Here is a 15,344-nt window from a genome sequence, read left to right as displayed (position 1 = left end):
CCCCCCCTCCCCCCACGGTTAGTTCCTTGAAAGATTCCCTTCGTCCGATGGTGTTCCTTTGTTTTTTCTGTCGAATTTTATGTGAGTTTTGGGATGCTGTTGTTTTTTATACTTATGGCTCTAAATCTGCTGATCATGTGGTATATGCCGTCACGTCCTCCGTTGACATGGAAAATCATTTCCTGCCAGCTGCTTGTGGTGTGTTTACTGTGGAATTGATGGCAATCTCCCAGGCCCTTACCTTTATTAAACAGTCCCAACTCCACCGCGTTTTGTTATGTATGGACTCAATGAGTGGCCTTAAAGCTATTGACCGGTGTTTTTTTCCTACCATACCTTGTTCTCGGTCATCCATGACAGTCTTGCTGATCTTCACCATGCTGCCTGTTCCGTTGACTTCCTTTGGGTCCCTGGCCATGTGGGTATCCCAGGTAATGAGCTTCCTGATCGTTTGGCTGGGGGAGCAGTCACTTACACCCCCCATCCTGTGACTCCTCCTGCAATGGATTTATGGCTTCATATCAAATCCCACTTCGCACAATCATGGGCTAACTCTTGGGAGGCTACCTCCCTGTCTATTAAACTTAGTGCGATTAAGGTGACACTTGTCCCGTGGCATTCTTCCTTCCGCCTCTTCCGAAAGGCCTCGTCCACTCTGTGTTGTCTCCACATTGTCCATACCTGGCTGACCCATTGTTTTCTTTTGCATAATGAGCCACCCCCACTTTGTGGTTGTGGGGCCTTCCAGTCAGTAGCCCACATTTATGTGGAATGCCCCTTTCTTTTGGCTCTGCGTACTAAGTACAGACTTCCCCGCACTTGACCTTTAATATTGGCAGATGATTCCCGGTTGGTAGAACTGGTTTTTAGTTTCCTCCGTGAAAGTGGTTTTTATTTTCAGTTTTAAGATTCTTAATCTCCCTCTGGAGTAGGGGCAGGGCGGTGAGGGTTGGGGTGTTTCTCACTGTCAGCTGTGTTTGGAGATTCCTGACTCCCCTCCCCGGCCAAGATCCTCTTTTCTTTCCCCTTTCCTTTATTTTTACCACTTTTTAGGTATGGTTAGTCTCCTTTTACAATGTGCACTTTTACATTGTAGCGGTTGAATGCTTTTAAATAGCAGGTGGTCTTGCCTGTACTGCATCAGGGGTGGGATATTTCCTGCCTCTAGCATAGCCTTGGGGTTGCCCACTTTCTGACTTCCCTCCTTTTGTTTTCACCATTGACAACAAAACTGCACTTTTATGCCGTCGTTGTCGTCGTCGTCGTTGTTGTCCCCCCCCCCCACCTTTTACCTTTTGTCGTTATGACTCCCGTGAGATGTGAATCCGTCTGAATGGACCACCTTCAAAACAAGGGACTGATGACCTTGCTGTTTGGTCCCTTCAGCCCCAACAACAATCTCTCCACAGGCTGCTGTCAGGAATAATATTGGCAGCTTGTACAGATTGCTGGTCTTAAGAATTCTTTTAGTCTGTCAGGTTAATGTTTGGCTCCATTTAGTCATTGCAATAACACACAAGCAGTCAGGATTTTTGGTGAAAGCTGTGCAGGGGATTTCTGCTTTTAAATGTGACGTACTGTTGGGTAAAAGTTGAAGAGGAATTACTTATGGTTGATGACATGGTAAAATTTATGGCAATCTGCAAACTCAGCGACAGCATCTTCTGCCATCAGCCAACTGATGATGTGAGAAGACTGACATAGTGCTCCTCACTTTTGGAGAGTAAATTATTCATGTTCTGATAACTCTCCATTGTAGTTTTCACATCACTGTTTAGTAGTAGTAGTAGTAGTAGTAGTAGTAGTAGTAGTAGTAGTAATATAATAATAAAAAATTGGAATTAAATAGGATTAGAAAATTTTAGGAGATGAAGTAACTGTCAGTCCCCAGTATGAGAGAATAATTCGTTGTGGTGGTCTCCCCCCGCCCCCTGTTCTTTTTTCCCCCTCCAATTGAAAATATTCAAAGTTTTAATCAAATATTGTTTCATTTTGCGAAATAAAACTCTATGGTTGTCAGAAGATCAGCTATCAAAAGTAATGTATTTGATAACAGTTTTATTAACAATTACTGACAGCAAAAGAATATAATGTTTCCAAAATGAAATTTTCACTGCACAGCGAAGTGTACATGGATATCAAACTTTCTGGCAGGTTAAAACTGTGTGCTGGATTGAAACTCAAACTCAAGACCTTTGCCTTTCACAGGCAGGTGGTCTACCAACTGAGCTACCTTAGCATGACTCATGACCTGTTCTCACAGCTTTACTTCCGCCAGCATTTCGTCTCCCACTTTCCAAACTTCACAGATGTTCTCCTACGAAACTTGCAAGACTAGCATTTGTGGAAAAAAGGATATTGCGGAGACATGGCTTAGCCACAGCCTGGTGGTCTGGAAGATGAGGTAGTGGTGGAAGTAGAGCTGTGAGGACAGGTTGTTAGTTATGCTTGGGTAGCTCAGTCAGTGGAGCGCTTGCCAACGAAAGGCAGGGTTCCTGAATCTGAGTCTTTAATCTGCCAGCGAATTTCAGAATATAATGTTGTAATCATGTAATGTTAATGGTATTGTTCTCACATAACGCATCTTCTTTGCTTATGCTGTTTCAACATTTTGTTGATGTAAAACCAGCAGTCCTGTTTCATGGAGGGTTTATTACCAATCCGTCACAGTTGCAGTTGCATATATTTTGGTGGCTGGTTCCGAACTGATAGGTTCATTCTCAAGCCCGACCTACAGAGGCTGCACTGAAAGTGCCTGATCTTCATGACAACCATCTAAAATTGGCAGTATGTGCATCACAGAGTTACAATAGATAAATATCACAATACACGTATGCTCACTATAGAAGTCACAATCTAGTGTATTTGATACTGATTTTATTGTTAGCATACGCATAGTGTGACGTTTATCTACAGTCACAGTGTGATGCATGTATTGCTAATTTAAGATGGTTTTCATTAAAATCGGGTGCTTTCAATGCAGCCTCAGGTCAGACTTGAGAATGAACCAGTTGATTCAAAACTAGTCGCCAAAATGTATTTTGCAGTTGTGATGGATTTGTAATAAACTCTTCATATTCTTTGTTCATTTGGAAAACTTACACTCAATTATAAGATAGCATTTTAAACTTCAGTGCAAAAGTCATTACAAGGGACTAGGACCACACAGCCCGATACTGTTCAAAACATTAATTGCTGCCCTGCATGCTCAGCTACAGAGGTATGTCACTGTAGAACAGGAGATGAACAGTGTATGTCAGTATATTACCTTGAAAATTGGCATTCTTGCAAAAGAGGTCATGTAGACAAATGTGGAGGGACAGAAATACTGAACCCCTTGTAGGGTCACCAGAACTGGAATGCTATTTTGTAATTGTTTTCTGTTAGAATAGTGTGGCATATAGAGACTGTATTCAGAAAGTGAGAGTCATATTATGACAGTCTTTTAACTAGGTGAGTTATGTAGTTATGTAATTCAGTAAGCATATCATTTGTTCTATAGTAGCCAGTGATTACAGGATGTAAGGTCATGTATGTGAACATCACTTGGAGTCCATTGTATGCATGATTTGTGCTTCATTGCCAACAGGTCATTCAGGATTGCACCATTGCTTTTTCTGGAGGAATATAATTTGTCAACATCAGAGGCATAGTTTTTGCATAGTTACATAAATGCAAATATCATATGCTTATGTTAACTCTGTATCGCACCAAAGTTTACTTCTTATGTCCCACCTTATTACCAATTAACTGGGTGAGAATTCTGAAGCAACTATTGAAGAACCATACATAACATAACAAACGGGAGTTCTGAGAATAATTGTACGAATACATGAAAGTAACAGATCTGACCTCGGGGGAACTTAAGGACCTGTTATTTTCCATTCAATTGTTTTCTACTTTTCTTTTGCTTCTGTGGTTAACATGATACATATCACTACAGTAGAACCCCTCTAATCCATCACCTTTGGGACCGCGACCATAGTCGGAACGAAAAAAAGGTCGGATTATCCGAAAAATCTAATATTGATTGTAAAAATACAAAAAGGCATTTAGTACAAAAAATTAAATGATTTAAGAACTAAAAGACATCTACAGTAACTATAAAAAGACGTATTTTTTACACATTGTTAAACAATATATTAACTAAAAATCGTCTGCACACACTATAATATGTATTGGTTTTAAAAGGAAAAACGACAAACAAATTACAGTACTGTACTGTACTTAATGTGTAAATGATATATACTGTAAACTAAAAAAATTTTATAGCACTGTATATAAAAAGAAATTTTTACAAAGAAATAAAATACTGTATGTATAAATTAAGAAATGATTATACTTTATGCATTGTTTTTACAGTAAGAACGAAAACAAATTACTTGGGAAAAAGTCAGTGATACATTTTTGTTTAGCAAATGTTATTCTAGATTTAGCTGCAGTGCCCCTCCATTTTTTATCCACAAAATGTACATTGGAGTTTAAGTTGGATTCTGCTCGATGTATTGAAGGGTGATGTCAAGTGTTTTTTGCATCGTGTGAAATCCGGGTGGGGGGTTCGGCTGAGTCCTCATTCACAGTTTCCTGGCTAACAGCAGCAACAATCCGGTCATCATTGAGCTCTTTAAAAGTGTCACAGTCTTTGTCACACTTGTTGATCCACTCGTCAACTTCATTGGCAGGGACGTTTGGCTCCAGAGTTTGTAGATCTTTAACAATTTCCAGTGCGTCGTTGTGTTGCTCATCTTTGGTATGCTCATTTTCAGTCATAACTTGTGGCCAAAGCTTACGCCACGATTTCCACAATGTGTCAGGTTTTAGTTCATCTCGTGCTGCAGCAATTGTGTAGATATCGTCTTTGATATTCAGGGATTTCATTGCCTGAAATAAGTTATGACCTCCTTCAGATTTTTCCAAGATTGAGCTGATATACTTTCTGTGATATCGCGTTTTTAACCATTCGATAACGCCATGATCCATTGGTTGGATGAGTGAGGTCACATTAGGAGGCAAAAAGAGAGGTTTTTATGTCCCATTTCACCAAATCTTTCTCAGATGGATGTGATGGTGCATTATCCAACAGCAGTAGAGCACGAACAGGCAGATTTTTTTGCTTCAAGTCTTTTTCGACCGATGGCACAAACTCATCGAAAAACCAGGATTTAAAAATGTTGCAGTCCATCCAAGCAGATTTTTTATTGCAGTAATAAACCGGCAAGGAAGATAAGTTTATATTTTTGAATGCCCTTGGCTTATTAGATTTGCCGATGATGAACAAGGGCAGCTTCTGGGTACCATCGGCATTGCCACAAGGAATGACTGTTATTCTATCTTTTATAAGTTTCATTCCTACCACGCATTTATTTGAAGCTGCGAGCGTTTTTTGTTGGCAACATTTTAAGTTCAGCCCTGTCTCGTCGATGTTATATGCTTGGTAGGGTAACAGTTCATTTTCTTCTACGATTTTATGAAACTTACAGAAAACTCCTTAGCAGCTGCAGCATCGGGAGATAGTTTTTCACCTGAAATAGAAACAAATCGGACACCATGACATGTTTCTCAACGATCAATCAAGCCTTCACTGGCAGCAAATTTACTTCCGGCTTCCATTTCTGTGTGCAAAACTATCACTTCTTCTTTGAGAATTGGCCCGGATATTTGAGTTCTTTTCCTTCTTTCTTGACAAAACCACATCCACAATGCATTATCAAGCAGTTAAAGTTAGGATTTTTTTAATGTTTTGCGATTCTTCAGAGTGTTTTCACCATCAATCATAACTGTGTAGGATTCAATGTCTTTCCAATTCTTCCTACAATCCTTAATTGTCATAACACCTACATTCAATTCCTTTGCAATTTTTTGGAGCGATTCTCCTTCGTCCAGTCTTTGTAGCACTGCTAATTTTTCATTTAGTGAAGGAGTTACGTGTTTAAATTTGAATCCAGACATGTTGAAAAACAGACAACTGTACACACAATGAATCTACAATAATAAGTATTGTAGAGAACATGGAATAAAGCAAACAACGGCATTTTTAATCCCAACTAAGGATAAAACTCCATAATAACGTACAGTATAACAATATGCACAGCGATAGACACCGCAACAATGGCCCGACAGGCGTCCAGTCAGTGACAGCGAGCCTGAGCACGGTTGGACTAACCGGAGTGACGGACCATCCAAGGTCGGATTAGAGGGGTTCTGCTGTAATTGATCTCTTCCTGTTTAGTAGAGTACAATAGGACTCAAAAATGTCTGCTGACAATGTGTTTTTTCCTGTACTTTAAAATAACAGATGTTCGTGACCCTTGGTTCTCTCTGTCTGTGTGTGTGTGTGTGTGTGTGTGTGTGTGTGTGTGTGTGTGTGTTTTTTCAATGTCCAGAGTTGAGAAAGAAAACCTACATCGAATACAGTTTCATTCCAATTAAGTGGTTTCTGTCTGTTGTTAATGTGTGTCTTGAAATACTTGTTTGGTGCTAACTTAAAATGTCTTTGTTCAGTGGTTTAAATTATTTCCTTCCCAATATGATTCATTTGCTTGGTAATTTAAGATATACATTTTCAGAATATTTTGAACCTTATCAATTGCTGTTACAGCCTGTAGTGATCACTAATATGCTCATTATGTCGATTGGAGATAAGACTCGCCATGTTATTGTTACATATAACATTCATTCAAATGAAACCTGGTCAGTGTGTTTACCTTAGACTCATACGTAAGGTGGCACCACGTAACTGCAGGTATGATGGCACCTTCTATTGGTAGGGATACTGACGCGTGAGGACCGTTTGATGTTGCATAGCACCAGTGTGGTTTTACGTTGAAGGGTCACACAAGTTGTTATCCACTACCAAACATGCAGGCGATTAAGTAGGAACTACGCGGAGCGATTCGACTTTTGGCGGAGGGGGGGAGTCGGAGGCCATGAAATGTATTGCTGGATGAAGGCTGTGTATGGTGAGTACAGTCTGAATTGTTAAAAGTGTTGTGGAATGGTGCAAACGATTCTTTGAGGAGCGCAAGTCACTGGAAGACCATGCTCGTCCTAGACAGGCTCATTGTGTCATCACACCGGAAATGGTTGCAAAAGTGAATGCTTTAGTCTTGGACAACCGTAAAATCACCATGGACGAGATCCATCAGTTACTGGGTATTTGCATGAGCTACTCATGGACATAGATTCGCAACGGACAACGAAGTGTCTGACTGGGTCCAGGTCTGGATCCTACAGTAGCCTACGAGCTTCGTCAATGGTGGAATCAACCGACTAGTGTCGCAATGGGGTGAATGTGCCAACAGTTTTGGTGACTATTTTTGAGTATATGTACTGTGTATAACTACATTTTTGAGTTAATGAAATCATTACTGTTACTTACACTGGTGACTGGGTTTCATTTGAATGCCCCTCATACTTTAGTCAGATCGTAAGTGTAGGGTCTGTTGTTACAATTTTCAGCATTAAATTAAATTATTTCTGTATACTATGTTGTGTATAGTACTGCAACCACTCACACTAGTGAATATAGCCTTCTTATGTGTGGTTGCTCCTGTGAAATAGAGGAAAATGCACAGAAGAAGAAGAAAGATTTTAATGTGTTGGTTTTGTGTGATATATTAATGTAGAAGGTCATGGGACATACTTATATTTAACACAACATTCAGTGTAATTTAAGGTGTGATCCTGTTGTTCATTTATTTGCGGTGTTGTATTGAGTGTTAATTAATTATATAAGTATATGATCAAATTCTGCATGCTTTGTTTGGTATAGATTCAGTTATTGGTGGCAGCTTGAGTATGAAAATGTGCCATTTCTTTTGTTTAATAGCTGCTGTTAGTTTTGCTTTGTAGTGCTTCTATACATACTTGTCTTAGATATAAATAGTTTATCATTTAGTCATGCATGTTCAGCCTTAGGGTAACAGTAATATGTAATATTAATTATGAATGTACTAATGCCATATAAAATTGTGTTAGTGAACAGTAACTGTTATTTAACAGAAGATGTTCTTCACAACTTTTTTCCTCTCCTACGCAGTATATATAAAGAACTACTGATGATACTTATTATAAGGCACAATTTTAATCCATTGCTTGTGATCTTCAGTATTGAGAATATTAAAATTTGTACACTTTGCTCGTGTGCACATTGTAGGTCCCAGTTTGGGGTGTTGCAGTATAGACATACTGTTAGACACAATGGTTTACAATTTTTTTCAGGTACTTTTAAATATAATGTGGTCCATTACTTGAAGTTTTAATATGTAATTTACTGCATCAGAAATTGAGAACTGATTTCTGTCAACTCAGTAACACATGCCATTGGAACTCAGTATGATGATCTTTAAGGAGAGAATCATAGTTTTTGACCTTAGAAAGTATGCAAATACGTGTAATTGATTTTTTAGCAAATTATTTGTCACATAAGGTAGCTTTGTGATTCCGTGGTGATATAGTAATTGATTTATTAGTGATTATATTTGCAAATGATAAAACAATTGAAAAAATTATCATTCTTATCCATAGGTATGCTGCAAAGACCTGTGGTACCTGGAGGTTCTGCATCCAATGCAGCCTCATAAAGTTCAGTTGGTTAGAGCCCAAACTGAAGAACTCGAACTATGTTGGCCAGCAGTTCCCACTGCAGAAGCTTATCGTATACAGCTACATAGATATGAAATGCCACCAAATTGGAGTATGCCATCATATCCCCCAGTACCGGTCAGGTCTCCACCACAACCTGTTCCTTCACCAACAAAGAGCCCTCCATCTCAGGTTGAGAAAACATCTCCACAAAAAGATAATACTTCATGCAAATCTGCTGCTATTCTTAGCACCCCTGTAATGTCCCCACCATTGAACATTCCACAGGAGAAATCACTGAGTGCAGAACTGGAGGATGCTGATGCAGACTTGTTGTCCTTGCAGAATATTATTGAACCTTTGCCATCAACTAAAATAACACCACCTGCATTACCTACCTCCACAGTTCCAACAGCTGTTACTGGCATAACGCCAGCAAATCAAATGAAACCTCAAGTCGGTGTTATTGCCACTCCTACCACAAAATCTTCCTTGGCTTCAATGTTAGCAGGAATTAAATTGCCATTGTCTTCCAGTAACATGCCTGATCTGGTACCTAACACCACTGCAGTGACTACACCTACTACCACAACTGTCTCTACTCTACCCACCCTGCCAGTGCTAACTTCCCCCATTACCTCTCCCAAAATGACTGTACTTACGACAGTGTCATCACCCACAAGAATTGCACCACAGCCACAGAATGGTACAAGGGTTGCAACTGTTGCGTCACCAGCTCGCAGCATTATTCCTGTGGTTCAACAGTATTCACCTGGAATTAGAGGTTTGTAATGGTAAACAGATAATTAAAGTAGGAAAAAGTTATAACATTGAATAATGTGCTAAATATTAAAAGAAGATTGCTCTTTTATGCAGATTCTTTAAATATTATATTGTTTACACATTTGTCTAGCTTAATGTGTGTTTGTGGTGATTTTATTGTGTTTTGTGTTACTAGTGTCATGATGTAGTATTGCAGATGTGCGTAAATAAGTTCAGTTTTTGATGTGAGCTTTTGTATTATATTTCGGAGCATATTTTTTAGCCCATTTTTCATATCTCTTGACAGTATTATGTGCCTCTTTTCATTGAAATATTATGTCCAAACACCCTAAACTTGTCAGCAAAGTTAACACAATTTATAGCACCTGCCATTTATCCTCTGAAGCACCATTAGTTTTGAAGCAACCAGGGAAGAAATCTTCAAGTCATCAATTGCTGTCTACAAGATAGACATGTGCCATTCTTAGTATTTTATTATGTATTTTATTTATTTATTTGTGTGTCATGCTTAGTATTTTATGGTTGATTTTGGGAAACAGAAAACTGTTCTTCTTATTAAGTAATTAGTGTGTGTGTGTGTGTGTGTGTGTGTGTGTGTGTGTGTGTGTGTGTGTGGGGGGGGGGGGGGGGGGTTGTCAATAAACTAACACACTTAGTCCTGAAAGCACATTTATTACAAACATTCACAACAGAACTGAACTTCTGGAGTGAGAGTGCAGCTCTTTATACAAATGTAGAATATTCTAGATTATACAAATCTAATGGTATTTTAAGAACCTTCCAGAACTGATAAATACTAAATGACAAATAACTGTGAGTGGTAAAGTTTGAACTGACTACCTGTAGCATGCTAGCTACCAGTAGTAACTGATATGCTACACTGCATACACTATAGCTTGCGGCACTGCTCACTGTCCTATAGAAACTGTGACCCACAGTCACGGAATTTCCCATTGGAGCCAACTACAGCACAGTGGATCTAGGAGCTTGGCAATGTTCCTTTTGTATGGCAGGGTTGGGTGAGCCTCACATTCTGGTCATGTTGTCACATTCGCTTCTGTCTGATGATTATCAAAGGTAGTGCCTCCCATTGAAGCTCTGCAATTGTGTAGCAGGTCTTTAGTTTCTTGAACAAGAAGCCCTCGTCAGTGATCTGCACTGAAGGGCTGCAGTAGAACTTTGTATGGAGGACATAGGTGACATCTCAGTGCTTTTGTCTTCTTTATGAAGTGTCGCGATGCCTGACAAGCGCCGACGGATGCGATATGGTCCAAATTAGCACTTTGGTAACTTTCTTGATGACACACTTTTCCACAAAGGTGTCAAGTCAGCACCAAGTCTCTCAGTCTGTAACTCGTTTGCTGGTGCTTGACATTATAGTGATCTCGGGCTTTCTCCTGAACAGGGTCAATATGGAAACCAACTGTCTTAATTCTTTGGTTCTGATGAGGTTTTTCACGTAGCCGTCATGAATATCATCCATCTCGAACAAGGATAGTTTATCCATTGTTGTTTCGTCTCGCAACTGTGGTGCAAATAGAACAGTGTCAAGAAAATAGTGTCTTGCTTTGATGCGTTGTATGCAGTTCTTGTGGTGGGCAGTATTTTATCCCAATGTGTTTGTCTGATGTAAATGTATATCTACAGCATATCCGCTACTGCATTATTGAAGAGAAACCATTCATGGGTGGGTTATATCACAATGCGAAATTACCCCTCTTGCTAGTGTCAACTTGAAGACTTTTTCATAATCAGAGATTGTCACACGGGGTGCTCTCTGTGTTCTGCAAGGAGCCTAGCAATTTCTGCTGCTTTGGCACTCGACACAGCTTTGGTGACAGCATAGTGGCTGAGGTAGTCAGTGAAGACTGTTTTCCATCAATTCATGTTTGTTAACTTTGGAAACCACCTCCAGAAGTTGATTCCAATCAGGTTGAATGATGCTATAGCAGGTGGTATTGGTATCAGATGCTCTGGAGACAGTTGCAGTATGTGCTTCTGTTGCTGGCATTCCTTGCGGTAGCTCACATAGTGTCCAATGGATCAGTGGAGGCCTGGCCAGAGATATGTGTATTCTTAAGTTCCATGTGACCAGATGTTGGAGTGTCGTGAAAGCACTTAGGATTTGCTGGCCATAGATGAACTGGGGTAACAAGCAACGATTTTCATCCTGTTCGATCTTAGTTCCTCTTAAACAATTTTCTGTTTCTTATTTGTAATTCTCCTTTCGTCAGTTCTTCCCCCTTCAAGGTTTCCATGCTTTTTGGCTGTGCTGGATATTCCCTCTCTTCAGCAGCATTCTCATTTACTGCAGTGATTGATGACCTTTTGTTAACACTGTGGTGTTCCGCCATAGATTTCTTTGGAGAATAGTTGACGTTAGGTTTACATCCATTTTTAATACCACTGTGATGACATGTTCCTGAAATCTCAGTGGCCATCTCGCCATCCAGCCCAATGGCTCCTTCAGGCTAGTCAAACAACATATAGAGAATTGAGGGTTGTCACAGTGGAGAATGTTTTGCCAAATAAATATGACTAGAAATTATTGATGGCCAAAAGAACTGCAAGGCATCAATTGTTCCTTGGGGACTTCGCAAGTGCTCTGGAAGCATAAGCTGTCACTTCTTTTGTGCCTTCCTGCATTTGTACTAGAACTTCACCCATTCCATAATCACTGTATCGTCAGTGTGAAGTTATGTCTTTGCATTCTCGTTGTACAATGCTAGGACTGTGCATGATGTTAGCACGTCCTTAAGGACAAGGAAAATGTTTCTTGCACCTTGTTCCAGGAAAGGAATGTGCCTTCACACAGAAGTCATTTATTGATTGACAGAAGTTTGAGCACATTCAGAGAACTCCACATATCATAAATGTACTGAGGAGTCATTAAATTTGCGACTGCTCTTATTTTCTTTGGAGTTATACGGACTCCATTGCCATTCAGTAGATGCCCCAAGACTTTATTATTTGGTTGGTGAAGAGGCATTTCTTTTAGATTCAGACTAGGCCTGCAGTCTGAAAGCACTTCAACATGGTAGTCATGTGGCCCAGATATTCTTCTAAAATCTTCCAAAAAGTGTCATCCAGATAGCAATGACAGGTCATCCATTTCAGATGTTGAAGCAGGTCATCCATCGTATGTTCAGAGGTGTCTGGAGCGTAATGCAGTCCAAAAGGCGTAACTTTTAGACTCAGAGGTCTCAGGTGTCACAAAGATTCTCTCTTTCCTGGTCATCTACATCTACATGACTACTCTGCAATTCACATTTAAGTGCTTGGAGAGGGTTCATCGAACCATAATCATACTATCTCTCTACTATTCCACTCCCGAACAGCGAGCGGGAAAAACGAACACCTAAACCTTTCTGTTCGAGCTCTGATTTCTCTTATTTTATTTTGATGATCATTCCTACCTATGTAGGTTGGGCTCAACAAAATATTTTCGCATTCGGAAGAGAAAGTTGGTGACTGAAATTTCGTAAAAAGGTCTCGCCGCGACGAAAAACGTCTATGCTGTAATGACTTCCATCCCAACTCGTGTATCATATCTGCCACACTCTCTCCCCTATAACGCGATAATACAAAACGAGCTGCCCTTTTTTGCACCCTTTCGATGTCCTCCGTCAATCCCACCTGGTAAGGATCCCACACCGCGCAGCAATATTCTAACAGAGGACGAACGAGTGTAGTGTAAGCTGTCTCTTTAGTGGACTTGTTGCATCTGCTAAGTGTCCTGCCAATGAAACGCAACCTTTGGCTCGCCTTCCCGACAATATTATCTATGTGGTCCTTCCAACTGAAGTTGTTCGTAATTTTAACACCCAGGTACTTAGTTGAATTGACAGCCTTGAGAATTGTACTATTTATCGAGTAATCGAATTCCAATGGATTTCTTTTTGGAACTCATGTGGATCATCTCACACTTTTCGTTATTTAGCGTCAACTGCCACCTGACACACCATACAGCAATCTTTTCTAAATCGCTTTGCAGCTGATACTGGTCTTCGGATGACCTTACTAGACGGTAAATTACAGCATCATCTGCGAACAGTCTAAGAGAACTGCTCAGATCGTCACCCAGGTCATTTATATAGATCAGGAACAGTAGAGGTCCCAGGACGCTTCCCTGGGGAACACCTGATATCACTTCAGTTTTACTCGATGATTTGCCGTCTATTACTACGAACTGCGACCTTCCTGACAGGAAATCACGAATCCAGTCGCACAACTGAGACGATACCCCATAGCTCCGCAGCTTGATTAGAAGTCGCTTGTGAGGAACAGTGTCAAAAGCTTTCCGGAAATCTAGAAATACGGAATCAACTTTAGATCCCCTGTTGCGAATAAAGAGCTAGCTGCGTTGCACAAGAGCGATGTTTTCTGAAGCCATGCTGATTACGTGTCAATAGATCGTTCCCTTCGAGGTGATTCATAATGTTTGAATACAGTATATGCTCCAAAACCCTACTGCAAACAGACGTCAATGATATAGGTCTGTAGTTAAATGGATTACTCCTACTACCCTTCTTGAACACTGGTGCGACCTGCGCAATTTTCCAATCTGTAGGTACAGATCTATCGGTGAGCGAGCGGTTGTATATGAGTGCTAAGTAGGGAGCTATAGTATCAGCGTAATCTGAAAGGAACCTAATCGGTATACAATCTGGATCTGAAGACTTGCCCGTATCAAGCGATTTGAGTTGCTTCGCAACCCCTAAGGTATCTACTTCTAAGATACTCATGCTAGCAGATGTTCGTGTTTCAAATTCTGGAATATTCCATTCGTCTTCCCTGGTGAAGGAATTTCGGAAAACTGCGTTCAATAACTCCGCTTTAGCGGCGCAGTCGTCGATAACAGTACCATCGCCACTGCGCAGCGAAGGTATTGACTGCGTCTTGCCGCTTGTGTACTTTACATACGACCAGAATTTCTTCGGATTTTCTACCAAATTTCGAGACAATGTTTCGTTGTGGAACCTATTAAAGGCATCTCGCATCGAAGTACGTGCCAAATTTCGCGCGTCTGTAAATTTTAGCCCATCTTCAGGATTTCGCGTTCTTCTGAACTTCGCATGCTTTTTCCGTTGCCTCTGCAACAGCGTTCGGACCTTTTTTGTGTACCACGGGGGATCCGTTCCATCTCTTACAATTTATGAGGTATGAATATCTCAATTGCTGTTGCTACTATATCTTTGAATTTGAGCCACATCTCGTCTACATTCGCATAGTCAGTTCGGAAGGAATGGAAATTGTCTTTTAGGAAGGCTTCTAGTGGCACTTTATCCGCTTTTTTAAATAAAATTATTTTGCGTTTGTTTCTGATGGATTTGGAAGAAATGGTTTTGAGCCTAGCTACAATGACCTTGTGATCACTAATCCCTGTATCAGTCATGATGCTCTCTATCAGCTCTGGATTGTTTGTGGCCAAGAGGTCAAGTGTGTTTTCGCAACCATTTACAATTCGCGTGGGTTCGTGGACTAACTGGTCGAAATAATTTTCGGAGAATGCATTTAGGACAATCTCGGAAGACGTTTTCTGCCTACCACCGGTTTTGAACAAGTATTTTTGCCAACATACCGAGGGTAGGTTGAAGTCCCCACCAACTATAACCGTATGAGTGGGGTATTTATTTGTTACGAGACTCAACCTTCAATTGCCAGTTGCTCATCTGTATGTCCATAGTGGAGAAGTACTTGGCACCTCTCAAGTGCAGCAGTGGGTACACTTTTTCATGATTTTTTCAATCATTCGTAGTTAATGAAGAGACACCATGTGCTATGCTGCTTCATAAGGACCATAGATGGTGACCAAGGACACTGTTAAGTTATGTCATCTTGCATCATCTTCTCCACTTTCTCCTGTATTATGCACTGTTCATCTGATGACACACTATATAAGTGCTGGCTAATTGATGAATAATCCCCAGAGTTGATACTGTGTTTACCATGGGCTGCTTGGTTATCTTTTTTCCACT

The 15,344-nt window shown here is 40.3% G+C and overlaps 1 protein-coding gene across 2 annotated transcripts in view; it reads left to right on the top strand.

Annotated features, from left to right (window-relative positions):
* The window catches only part of LOC126297580 (host cell factor 2), a 234,210-nt gene that overhangs the window by 85,179 nt on the left and 133,687 nt on the right, over window positions 1-15,344 (top strand). For both annotated transcript variants that reach the window (XM_049988548.1, XM_049988547.1), the window contains exon 7: window positions 8,527-9,367. In XM_049988548.1, the coding sequence (XP_049844505.1) occupies window positions 8,527-9,367 (841 nt within the window). The remainder of the gene's footprint in view (window positions 1-8,526; window positions 9,368-15,344) is intronic.

Source organism: Schistocerca gregaria, chromosome X (assembly GCF_023897955.1).
Source record: "Schistocerca gregaria isolate iqSchGreg1 chromosome X, iqSchGreg1.2, whole genome shotgun sequence".
Taxonomy (NCBI): domain Eukaryota; kingdom Metazoa; phylum Arthropoda; class Insecta; order Orthoptera; family Acrididae; genus Schistocerca; species Schistocerca gregaria.
The sequence above is the reverse complement of the archived record's forward strand: the minus strand, read 5'-3'. Positions and strand labels throughout refer to the sequence as shown.